This window comes from Patagioenas fasciata (genome assembly GCF_037038585.1).
Source record: "Patagioenas fasciata isolate bPatFas1 chromosome 6 unlocalized genomic scaffold, bPatFas1.hap1 SUPER_6_unloc_3, whole genome shotgun sequence".
Taxonomy (NCBI): domain Eukaryota; kingdom Metazoa; phylum Chordata; class Aves; order Columbiformes; family Columbidae; genus Patagioenas; species Patagioenas fasciata.
The window spans coordinates 875,846-887,787 of record NW_027288505.1 but is presented as its reverse complement, the minus strand read 5'-3'; the positions used below and the strand labels follow the sequence as shown (position 1 = coordinate 887,787).

General features: G+C 48.8%; 2 protein-coding genes across 2 annotated transcripts; one reads left to right on the top strand and one right to left on the bottom strand.

Annotated features, from left to right (window-relative positions):
* Window positions 1–834: 834 nt before the first annotated feature.
* LOC136116219 (olfactory receptor 6E1-like) lies at window positions 835–1,818 on the top strand. Its single transcript, XM_065862420.1, has one exon. It carries the CDS (start codon window positions 835–837, stop codon window positions 1,816–1,818), a length of 984 nt encoding a protein of 327 aa, XP_065718492.1.
* Window positions 1,819–5,115: 3,297 nt separating this feature from the next.
* On the bottom strand, window positions 5,116–6,147 carry LOC136116173 (olfactory receptor 14C36-like). Its single transcript, XM_065862378.1, has one exon. It carries the CDS (start codon window positions 6,124–6,126, stop codon window positions 5,116–5,118), a length of 1,011 nt encoding a protein of 336 aa, XP_065718450.1. The 5' UTR covers window positions 6,127–6,147.
* Window positions 6,148–11,942: the final 5,795 nt, after the last annotated feature.

Below are 11,942 nucleotides of genomic sequence, written 5' to 3'. Positions count from 1 at the left end.
ACAGGAGAAAACTCTCAAGGCTGGGTCCTCCCAACCTATAGCTGGCACGCAAAAGAAAAGTTACAAATCTCTTCCAGTCAGTTTTCTTCTGGTCTGCATTTAGGTCAGGACATTTAATAGTAACAGCAATGAGCAACTGTTTGGAAGCAACTGCATTTCAATGCAGATGGATGTCAGATGAGACTGTGTGGAACCATAACCAATTTCAGTCATTATTTAGAGTACTAAAGAAGATGAGTTATACTTGTTCTCTATTCTGCCCTCCTATCCCCTTTCCTCAAGAAAGCGAGAGCACGAAGCTGTGGAAGAAAGCAGGGGATTATGGAAGAGGTGCTTGATACTGCTTATTCTGAAATCAATAGATACTCAGGGACTCCTAACCCAAAAAGGCAAGTACTGAAGAGTAGAAAGAAAAGCTTTCAATATACATTTGATATGATTTGATTTGATTTGATTTGATTTGATTTGATTTGATTTGATAGTTTAGCATTTGTGCAATAAAAGGGATGACTTAGCCACAGAGGTGTGATAGATGTTTGGAACCAGTGTGCATGAATTTGGAATTTGGCAGGAATGGCATAAAATAGCTAACAGACTTTAAAATCCCCTGTGTTGAAGGAAGAATTCTTTATGAGTGTTTGAAAAAGGTTGAAAGAAGACGACAAATTGTCTGAGAACTCCAGTTTAAACTTGATAGAGAAAAATCAGGGTATGAGAAATGCTTGAAATACTTTATTTGTGTACTATAGGAAGACTGCAAGGAACGAAAGAAGCAGAGAAGGTTTTGTAAAGCCTTTCACCCAGACTGTGGAATTATCACACTTGTTTTTTGCCATGTTCCTGTCTCAGCATCATGAACTGAAATTCAACATGGGACCAGAAAATGGAACTGCAGTTACTGAGTTTGTCCTAGAGGGTTTCTCAGGGCTTGATCAAAGACTACAGCTCTTACTCTCTCTGTTCTTTCTGCTCATATACCTGACAACAGTGATGGGGAACACTACCATAACTTTCCTCGTATATGCAGATCACCGCCTACAAACCCCCATGTACTTTTTCATTGCCAATCTGGCCTTCCTAGAAATCTGGTTTACATCCTCCACAAGCATAAAATTGGTTGTGATCCTGGGTTCTGGTAAGAGAACAATCTCACTAAGCAGCTGCTTTGCCCAATCCTATTTCTATTTTTCCCTGGGCTGTACAGAGTTTGTTCTACTAGTTGTCATGTCCTTTGACCGCTATGTTGCCATCTGCCAACCTTTGCGTTATGCTGCCATCATGAAGCCTCAGCTCTGCATCCACCTGGTTGTTGCTGCTTGGGTCACAGGCTTCACACTCTTGAGTTACCGCCTGGTCATCCTCTCCCAGCTGACTTTCTGTGGCTCAAATGAGATCCATCACTTTTTCTGTGACAACTCCACCTTATTCAAACTGTCCTGCTCTGACACCAGCTTGCTCTGGAAAATAGACTCTGTTTTCTTATCATTTGTCGTTCTCGGTTCCTTATGTTTAACTCTGGCATTTTACATGTGCATCCTTTTCTGCATTGTACATCTTCCAGCAGCCTCTGGGAGGAAAAAAGCTTTTACCACGTGTTCTTCCCATCTCACCACTTTGGCCATTGCATATGGGAGCTGTATTGTTCTCTATGCATGTCCTTCAGAATATGTTTCCTTGGAGACTAACAGCATTGTAGCGTTGCTGAACACTGTTCTGTACCCATTCTTAAATCCATTCATCTATGGTCTCAGAAACAAGACTGTGATACTGGCCCTGAATGAAGCCATTGCCCGTACAACAACACAGATTTTCCCCTAATCATGAGGCATTTCTGGACAGCATTTCCAGTGATCTGCTATCATATGCTAGATAATACCAATGCATATGTATGCAACCTCCAGACACAGATGACTCAGGAGATTTATGTTCTCGTTGGATGTTGTTAAGTGATAAGAAGCTCCTCTGCACACACAAAGAAGGCACTAACAAAGGCAGGAGAAGTAAGTCAGTTAATACCCTGCCCCGACTGCTCCCAGCACCATCACATGAGCCACCAACTCATCACAAGCCCACCTCCAAAACCAAGAATAGCACAGAGGCTCATTGGCAAGTGGGAACCCAAATTACAGGCTCTGAGGAATTAACATCTTGTTCCAAGGCTGCCCTGGGAGTGCCATCAGCCTCATTGTCCAGGTTTGAAGCCCATTGAGAGGAATGACTGAGAGCAGCTCTCTGGATCACCATTTAGACTAACAGGATTTTGCCTAGGGGTGCAGGACACATTTGGGTGCAGGGGAAGAACGTTTCTGGATTACACAGGACTTATCATGGGAAGTTTGGGGAAGGACCCCAACCAGTGCAGTCTGTCCTGTCTTCTCATTAAACTTAATTTCTAAATCTATGCTATGTGAGCAAATCTCTCCTCTGCATGAATGTGTGAGTGTAGTGAGCAGAACAGGAGCAGGGGGTCAGACAGCCTGTATGTCATTGGTGCCAGCAACTGAGAGACCAGAGTGACCAGACATAAGAGTGTGTGTGCACATGTGTGTGACTGGGGAGGTCTGTACCAGTATCTGGAATGGGGCTGCAGCCCTGGGGGCTCATGTGTCCTGGTGTCTGCAACTGGCAAGGCCGATATCCTGAGGAGGCTGCTGAGCAGACTGTTTGGGCCCAGGATCCACCCTGTTACAGGTATATGTGTAAAACAGACTAGACTAGACTAGACTAGACTAGTTCAGTGGGAAGAGGCCTACAATGATCATCTAGTTCAAATACCTGACCCATTCAGGGCTGACCAAAAGATAAATCATGTACCAAGGGCATTGTCCAAGTGTCTCTTAATCACTGACAGGCTTGGGGTATTGACCACCTCTCTAGGAAGCCTGTTCCGGTTTTTGACCAACCTTGATAAAGAGATGGTTCCTAATATCTAGTCTAAACCTTCCCTGACCAAGCTTTGAACCATTCCCACGTGTCCTATCACTGGACACCAGGGAGAAGATCTCAGCACCTCCCTGTCCATGTCCCCTCCTCAGGAAGCTGTAGAGAGCAATGAGCCTCCTTTTCCCCAAACAAGAGAAGCCCAGAGTCCTCAGCTGCTCCTCAGAGGACAATCTTTCCAGCCCTTTCACCAATTTTGTTACTCTGCTCTGGACATATCCAAGGGCCTTCACATCCTTGTTGTAATAGTATATGGGGCCCAGAACTGCACACAGACCTCAAGGTGAGGCCATACCAATGTTGAATACAGCAGCATAGTCATGTCTTTTGACCACATGGCCATGCTGTGTTTGATGCACCCCAGGATGGGGGTTACTGTCTTGGCTGCTGGGGAACAGTGTTGCCTCCTGTTGACCGTGTGGCCAACCATCACTCCAGATCCCTTGCTGCAGGGCTGCTCTCCAGCCGCTCTCTCCTAATCTACACTTGCACTCAGTGTTACTCTATCCCAGGTGAAAACCCAGCACTTGGACTTGTTCAGTTTCATGCCAAGTGCCGGGTTCTGCAGTTGGGTCACAACAACCCCATTCAACACTACAGGCTTAAGGAAGAGCGACTGGAATCTGACAATGGAAAAGGACCTCGGGGTGTTGATCAGCACCCATCTGAACATGAGCCAGCATGTGCCCAGGTGGCCAAGAAGGCCAGCAGCATCCTGGTGTGCAACAGGAATAGTGTGGCCAGCAGGACCAGGCAAGTGATCATCCCCCTGTTCTCGGAACTGGTGAGGCTGCACCTCAAATCCTGTGTGTAGTTTTGGGCTCCTCACTACAAGAAAGACCTTGAGGTGCTGGAGTGAGTTCAGAGAAGGGCAGTGAAGTTGGTGAGGGGTCTGGAGAACAAGTCAGATGGGGAGCAGTTGAGGGAACTGGGACTCTGTAGCCTGGAGAACAGGAGGTTGAAGGGAGACCTTATCACTGTCTACAAGTGCCTGAAAGGAGGTTGTAGCATGGAGGGTGTTGGTCTCTTCTCTCAAACAGCAAGTGATAGGACAAGAAGAAAGGGGCCACAAGTTGCACCCAGGAAGGTTCAGTTTGCATAATAGGAAAAATTTCTTCACAGAAGAGGTTGTCAGGCAGTGGAACAGGCTACCCAAGGAAGTGGTTGAGTCACCATCCCTGAAGGTGTTTAAAAGACATATAGATGAGGTTCTTAGGGACATGGTTTATAGCCAGAGTTAGGTTAATGGCTGGACACGATGATCTTGAGGGTTTCTTCCAACTTAAATGATTATATGATCTCACTGGGATGAGAAACATCATGGGGCAGCTCACCCATATGGAGTACCAGTATGGATGGATGAATGGGTGGATGGATGGATGCATGCATGCATGTATGCATGGTAGGGCAATCAGATAGATAGATGGATTGAGACAGAGAGGAGGATCAACCTCCCTATCAGTCCAAGGGCTGGGATCAGCCATGGCAGGAACACAGGACTGTCCCCCTGTGTCCTCTGCTCTTGTTTTCAAGAGATCCTTCACACCCGTTGCTGGCAGCCCTCTTGTGCCAGCCCCTCTCACCAGCACAAGACTGCTTCTGCTACCGCAGTGACAGAGCAGCCTGCCCTGAGCTGGGGAATGCAGAAATAGGTTTCTGTGGGTCATTTATTCCCCCGTTGAAGCACAGAGCACTAGGAGCAGGCTGTGGTGCCTGAAAACCACGGTGAGATAGTTCAAGGCAGATCACTGAAGGTCCTTCACCATCTCCAGGAACACTGGGCACCCACAGATGGACACTCAAACCAGCACCATGACGTAACATCTTGCCCCATGTCCTCCCCTGAGCGCATGAAAAACCCAAGTACAGCAGCATGGCCTTGGTGGGGGGGAAATTTATTCAGGCTGACCACAGCTTTGGAAGAGGAGCCCAAGCTCCAAATACAGAAAGTGAGGAAATCCCCTTTTACGGGTTGTTTCGAAAAGATGGAGCAAATTTCAGAGATACAGTGATTTCAAAATGGATCCATCTTTTTGAAACACCCTGTGTTACAGAGATCCAACACAGGAAGTCATGGTCCCAGAAACAGGTAAACAGGTCTCTGGTTCCGAGAGGCTGGCTTCATGCCTCTGGAGAAGTTTTGTGGATGAAGAAATTCTTTGATAAACATGGTTATCACAGATAAAATGCACAGTCCAAAGGAGGATCCTGAGATGAATTGGAAATAACTTCTGAAGAGACTTGGGTAACTAATTGTTGCTGACAGAAAAGTGATTGAATCACTTTCTTCAGTGCCACTTTCAGCTCCTGGTTCCTCATGCCATAGATGAGGGGGTTCACTGCTAGAGGCACCAGTGAGTACAGAACAGACACCACCAGGTCCAGGCTTGGTGAAAAAATGGAGGGGGGCGTCAGATAGACAAACATGGCAGTGTTGGCAAACAGGGAGACCACGGCCAGGTGAGGGAGGCAAGTGGAAAAGGCTTTGTGCCGTCCCTGCTCAGAGGGGATCCTCAGCACGGCCCTGAAGATCTGCACATAGGACACCACAATGAACACAAAACACCCAAATCCTAACCAGACACTGACCACAAGAAGCCCAAGTTCCCTGAGGTAGGAGTGTGAGCAGGAGAGCTTGAGGATCTGGGGGATTTCACAGAAGAACTGGCCCAGGACATTGCCCTTGCACAGTGGCAGTGAAAATGTATTGGTCGTGTGCAGCAGAGCATGGAGAAACCCAGTGGCCCAGGCAGCTGCTGCCATGTGGACACAAGCTCTGCTGCCCAGGAGGGTCCCGTAGTGCAGGGGTTTGCAGATGGCAATGTAGTGGTCGTAGGACATGATGGTGAGAAGATAAAATTCTGCTGAAGCTAAAAAGAAAAACAGGAAGAGTTGGGCAGCACATCCTGCATAGGAAATGACCCTGGTATCCCACAGAGAGTTGGCCATGGACTTGGGGACAGTGGTGGAGATGGAGCCCAGGTCGAGGAGGGAGAGGTTGAGCAGGAAGAAGTACATGGGGGTGTGGAGGTGCTGGTCCCAGGCTATGGTGGTGATGATGAGGCCGTTGCCCAGGAGGGCAGCCAGGTAGATGCCCAGGAAGAGCCAGAAGTGCAAGAGTTGCAGCTCCCGTGTGTCTGCGAATGCCAGGAGGAGGAACTGGCTGATGAAGCTGCTTTTGGACATTTGCTTCCTCTGGGCATGGGACACTGTCCAAGGAAGACCTCAAAGGCCAGGGCTTTTGTGCTGGCCTGGGGAAAGGGGATGGGATGGAGGGGTTGCAAACCTCTCAGGATCTGCTGGAGAGGAGAACGAAGGACACAGGTGCCTCCTTTTCTTTTTGCCGTGTATGTTCACTCACCTCTGGGGCTGACCGCTTTCTGACCCCCAGAAGCTGCTGTGCCCTTCAGAGGGGCAAAGGCTGTGGGGTGTCTGCCCAGAGCACCCGCAATGGGCACTGCTGTGGGACCAGCCCCGACTGGGCTTTGCTGGGGAGAGGGTGTTGGTGGTGGAGAGAGGGCAGGGGAGGTGGCAGAACCTCAAGAGAACTGGACTGTTCTGGAAAGGACCTGAGAGAGAAAAACATCAGCGTGTATCTCGTGCTGCATGACCATGCAGGGTGAAGACTCACACCAGGGGTTGTGGTGCAGAGCCAGGGCTTCTGGAAGGGATCAAAGACATGCAGGTGCAGGAGAGAGGAGACTGCTCTATGCCCTTGGTGACATGGACAGACCAGGAAGGTGGCCCAGGGCCTTCATCACCCCCCAGTCACTGGCCATCTCTCATGGGCCATTTCCAGCACTGGCCGCGCACCCCAGGTTTACGGGTAAGGTTCCCTGTGAGGCCATGTCCATCCTCCTGCTGGGCTCAGGGCCTGTCTCAGGGAATGGACAGCCCTGCCCAGACTCTCTCCTGGCCCAGACCCTGGCAGACCCTGGAGCAGGGCTGTCTGTGACCCCACAGGTGACACGACCTCTCCAGGAGCTTGGAGAGGCTGCCCAACAGGAAGGCCATGGTGTGACAAAGCAGCAAGGACTGCTCTGGCTATCAAGTCAGGAGACCGTTCCCCACCCCGAATGCACCCTGTCCTGTGCTGAAAATGCACCATGGGGCTGTGGGACCACGTGTGGGGCAGCAGGGCTGGGCTGTCACAGCACAAGGTGCAGACAGGGGCCACAAAGCAGCTGCCAGGGGTGACAGCAAGGACAGGTACAGACAAGGAGCACGTGTACATTGGCTTTACTGTGCAGGGATGGCTTCGGGAAGGGCAAAGCTCACCTGGAGTTGGCGACTGCAAGAAAAGTCAAGAGCAAACTAAGAGCTTCAACAGCTGTGTTAGAGACCACGGCTGAAGAAAGGGAACACAGAGCTGCTGCTGAGTGAAGAGGGAAATTTAGTAACAGCAGACACTGACACTGAGGGACTCAATGACTTCTGCACCTGGGTCTTTACTGAAACCATCTCCCAGGCCTCTATGCTCAATGAAGGGGTTCAAGGAGGAGAGCAAGTCTTTGGAGGACCCTCAGGAAACCCCAGCAGGACAAACACCAGTGTCTGCCCCTGCAGGGGACTCACCTGGCAATGGCACAGGCTGGGGATGTCTGGTTGGGAGCAGCTCTGTGGGAAAGGTCTGTGTGGGCAGGGAGCTGGACAGGAGGCAGCGTGTGCCCTGGTGCAAGGGAGGTCAGGAGCACCCAGGGCTGTGCCACCAGGAGCACGGCCAGGAGGTGGAGGGAAGGGATTCTCTGGAATACTCCATCCAGATCTCAGATCCCAGTTCAGGAAAGATATTGGCAAGCTGGAGTGGGTTGAGCAAAGGGCCTCAGGACAGCCAGAAACTGGAGCACTTGGCCTGTGGGGAGAGGCTGATGGAGCTGGGCTCGTCCAGCCCAGAGAAGGGAAGGCTGACAGGGACCTCATCACAGCCTGTCAGTACCAATAAGGAGATCATGGAGAACACACAGCCAGGCTCTTCACCATGGTGTGTGGCAGAAGAACAAAAGAGAATGGGTGGCAGGTGAAAGAGGAGAGGTTCAGCCAGGACATAAGGAAAAGCTTTTTCCCTAGGAGGTGAGTGTCAACTTCATTTTCACCAGGGATCACATCAGCCTCATGGTTACCCTCAAATGGCAGAACATAATTTTAAAGGACTGTATAAATTTAACTACTCCTACATTTATACATTCGGCCCTTTAAGGCAATTGTGAAGCTGATGTGACCCCCGGTGAAAATGAATTTGACACCCCTGCCCTGGGAGCTCAGCCAAGTGCTGTTGCAGGTCACCCAGAGAGGCTGAGCAGCCTCTGTCCTTGCGGGTTTTCAATCTCTGATTGAATGAAGGCTTGAACACCTTGTTCTGACCCAGTTTCTGACAGGTTGGACTGCAGACTCCTGAGGTCCCTTCAACCTCAGTTCTCTTATGATCCCATTGTGATGCTGGGCTCTGTTTCTAATGGGAGCAAAGGAGATGACTAAGGAACATGAACGCACCTGTGCTGTAGGTGACCATCTAAACCAACATCTAAACCCAGCCAACACCTCAGTGTGACTCGCTCTAAGCCAAGTGTGAGGAGTCCTGGGCAGGGAAGGTTTAGAGGGCATGGGGCTCTATGCAAGACACAAAATGATCTTGGCTTCATGCCTGCAGGCCCATCCGATGTCAGTTAATGTCAATGAAAGTTAAAATATGAACTGAAGACAAAGTTTCAAAGTCAAGGAAGGTTTCAATGTACTTTTCCTTTTTTTTAGGTCTTTGGGGGGTTATTTTCTTCAAAAAGGAAAGTGTTTTCCACAACTAGAAATGGATATAAGACACACATGTCCTCAGGTACATGGATAGCTTTTTACATATTGATTTTTCATATGGCACATATTACATTCTTACATATTAAACATTTATTTATTTTCTTTTTAAGTATTTTGGGGGATTTATTTCTTTGAAAAAATAAGAGTTTTGCAGAACTGGGCATGGATTTAGGACACAAATGTCTTCAGCTCCAGGGACACAAACACCTGGTGCCAGTGTAGATGCCCTGGGAACCCCTGCCTAACTTCCATCTGCATTGCAAGGTGCTCTGGTCTCCCCCAGGTCCTCTGTGATAGATGCCAATCCCAGGCCAGCACCTCGGATAAAATGGGTCCCCTAAAATGGCACTGGCTGTTTATGGTGAGACAACTAATGACTGATGTCTGTTGGAAACGTGGACGTGTTTATATTTTTGTTGTGTTTTTTGTTTGTTTGTTTGTTTGTTTTTGAGGGTGTTTTTTGTTTGTTTGTGTGGGCTTGGTGGTGGTTTGTTTAACATATTAACTAAAAAAATAAAAGGACAAAAAGTGAATCAACAGGCCGTGTACTAAAGGCAGGAGAAGAAATATTGGTCTTCCCCTGTACTTCTATTACCAACACGCTATTATTTCATCTCCTTTGTCATTTAGGAGTTTCGACCTCTCCTGACTAAATGTCCATGTCAAAGGACAACTTTCCAACAGTCTGTCTGGATGTTCGCCCTTCCCAGTGCTCTCAGGTTTCCTCCTCCACTTGCTCTTTGGTCATTCAGTTGCCTCTCCACTGTGTGGTTTCTGCTTTGAGCCTCAGGCAGTTACAAACTTACCCCAGTCTTCAGAGGTCTAATTAACATGGTACACAGCACGTTAATTGTGTTTCTATCTATCCTTTCCTATCTCTCTGTCTAAAAATAGTTCTTGTGTGGGTGTCCCTTGTGGATGGTGGACCTCATCAGATCCAGCTTGCACACACATCTGAGGAAAGTGTTTTACTGTTTATTAAACTGTGCATTATTTACACAGGAGAGCAGGTGGAGCTGGTGCACAGGAGCTGCAGCATCTCCTGCAGAGCTCAGTGGAGAAGTCTGATGTGAGGAAAAGTGGTGCAAGTCTCTGGTGGCCAAAGAGGGAACCTGCAGACTGGGGGTGGGGGGTGAGGAGCGAGGTTGTCCATACAGTGTCCAGCCTCAAGGGACTGTTCTCCTGCCTGTGCAGATGTCTACAGGAGACCCTCGGGATCAATGTCCAGTGTAGAATGCTGCTGTCACTTCTTCTATACACTGAAAAATGACAGAAAATACCCTTGAGAGAAAACACCCTCCTTTATGAAATCTTATTTGCAATCTTCATCATTAAGTGTCCCACTGAAACCATTCCAATTAGTTCTACAAGTCTTTTGGATATGAGGAATATTACAGAAAGAAACATCGCTCGTTAGGGCTGTCTGTGTTTTAATGAGCCCCATGGCGTATTTGGTGCTGAGTCCATAAACCACAGATACCAAGCACAGACTGAAGAATCTGCTCAAGAAGTCCAAGTCAGAAGCAAACTCCAAAGTATCTTCAAGCATTAATGGGCCCCACTGAGGGCTGTTACTGACAAAGCCTCCCCAGGGACTTGTTAGAGCAGATAATTGGAGGCAGTGATTGCATCAGGCAAAAGCAAAGTGAAGCAGCTCTGATGCTGAGAAACCCCTTGATTTGTTTGATGAAGGACAATGGCCAAGCCTTGAGCCCCTGCCCCTAAGAAGGGAGATCCTGTCCCTCACATGTGTCTCAGGACTCTTCCTGGGGATGTGGGGAGTGCGATGCCCAGTGCAGGGCAATGGTGTGACACTCCATGGGGGTGCAAGGAGTCGATGGAGTGCCACGGCGAAGAAGAGAGTGGACAATCTCCTCACACACACGGTGTGAACTGTCGTCGTTGTCCTGCGCCGGGACAGGAGTTGGACTCTATGATCCTGGGGTCCCTTTCTACTGAAGACATTCTATGATTCTATGAAATACTAGGTCAAAAGTCCGTGTTTTCATTGTACAGATGAGATGTAAGCACACACGGCTCAGGGCTCTTCCTGCGACCCTGGGAGTGCAAGGCTGAGGGAAGGACAACACTGGTACAACAACTTCCAGCTTCCCCATGGGACTGCAAGGAGGCAGAGAGGCCCCAGTGCCATGAGGACAACATGGCTTCTCCTGGGCCTCAGTGGCAGAGACAACTGCCATGGCCAAGGGGACAGAGACCTGGGTTCTTTGAGTGCCTTCCAGCCTTGTCAGCCTTGAGAACCCAGCTCCAAGCCCTCTTCCTGGATAGGACCTGTGGGCATGTTGACAGAGGTTCTTTCCCAGCCATGTCCCTGCTGCTGGCCTGTCCCTTCCAGACACAGAACTGACCCTACTGTCCCCTTCACAGCCGTACCCTTCCAACTCAGTTATGAGTTCCTGAGACACAAGTGACCTCATGATACCATACCCACCCATCACCCTCCTCATAACCCAGGCATAACACAGGACCTGACCCGATTAAACAAATATATTTCCTTCTAACTATTTGAGTGGAGAAACATTCTCTTCAGTAACTGCTGTTTTTATGTTTATACCATCTCCTCCTCTGCTTTTTTTTTTTCATCTTCAAAAATTTGTCCAGGGGAAAGATTCATTGAATCATAGAGTAGGTCAGATTTGAAGAGATCCCTGAACAGCTTCTTGTTTCACTCTCTTTCTCAAAGCATGGTGACCAAGTGAGGTTGCTCAAGGTCTCCACTCAGTATTGTATTATCTCCATCACATCACAGAAAGGAGAATAATGTCTTTCAGCAGTTTTGACCCAAATGCTGGTCACTGAGGGATGACACAAGTAACTGCGCAGAGGACACTGCATCACAGATTATATTTGGGCTTGATATTTCAGTGAACTTCCCACCAAGCATCCAGTTCTTCAGTCCAGACAGCATCAGTCCAGCTCTAAGGACACCAAGGGGGACCATGTCCAAGGCCTGGCACAATTTCATACACATAACATGTCTTTCTTTCCCCTGCCCATTTTGGTACACAAGTCCCTTTCTTGTCCTTCAAGTGCCTGCAGATGGCTGCAGGAGGACTTGTCCCATCACCTTCCCAGGGACAGAGGCAGGCTGAGCAGCCTGTGATTCTTCCAATTCTCCTTCCTGCCTTTCTTGAAGATGGGTTTGACAGATGCCAGGTCCTCCTCAGTTGCACTGT

What these genes read in the sequence shown, in the direction of transcription:
- LOC136116219 (XM_065862420.1), top strand. Translation starts at nt 835, where the DNA reads ATGTTCCTGTCTCAGCATCATGAACTGAAATTCAACATGGGACCAGAA.
- LOC136116173 (XM_065862378.1), bottom strand. Translation starts at nt 6,126, where the DNA reads ATGTCCAAAAGCAGCTTCATCAGCCAGTTCCTCCTCCTGGCATTCGCA.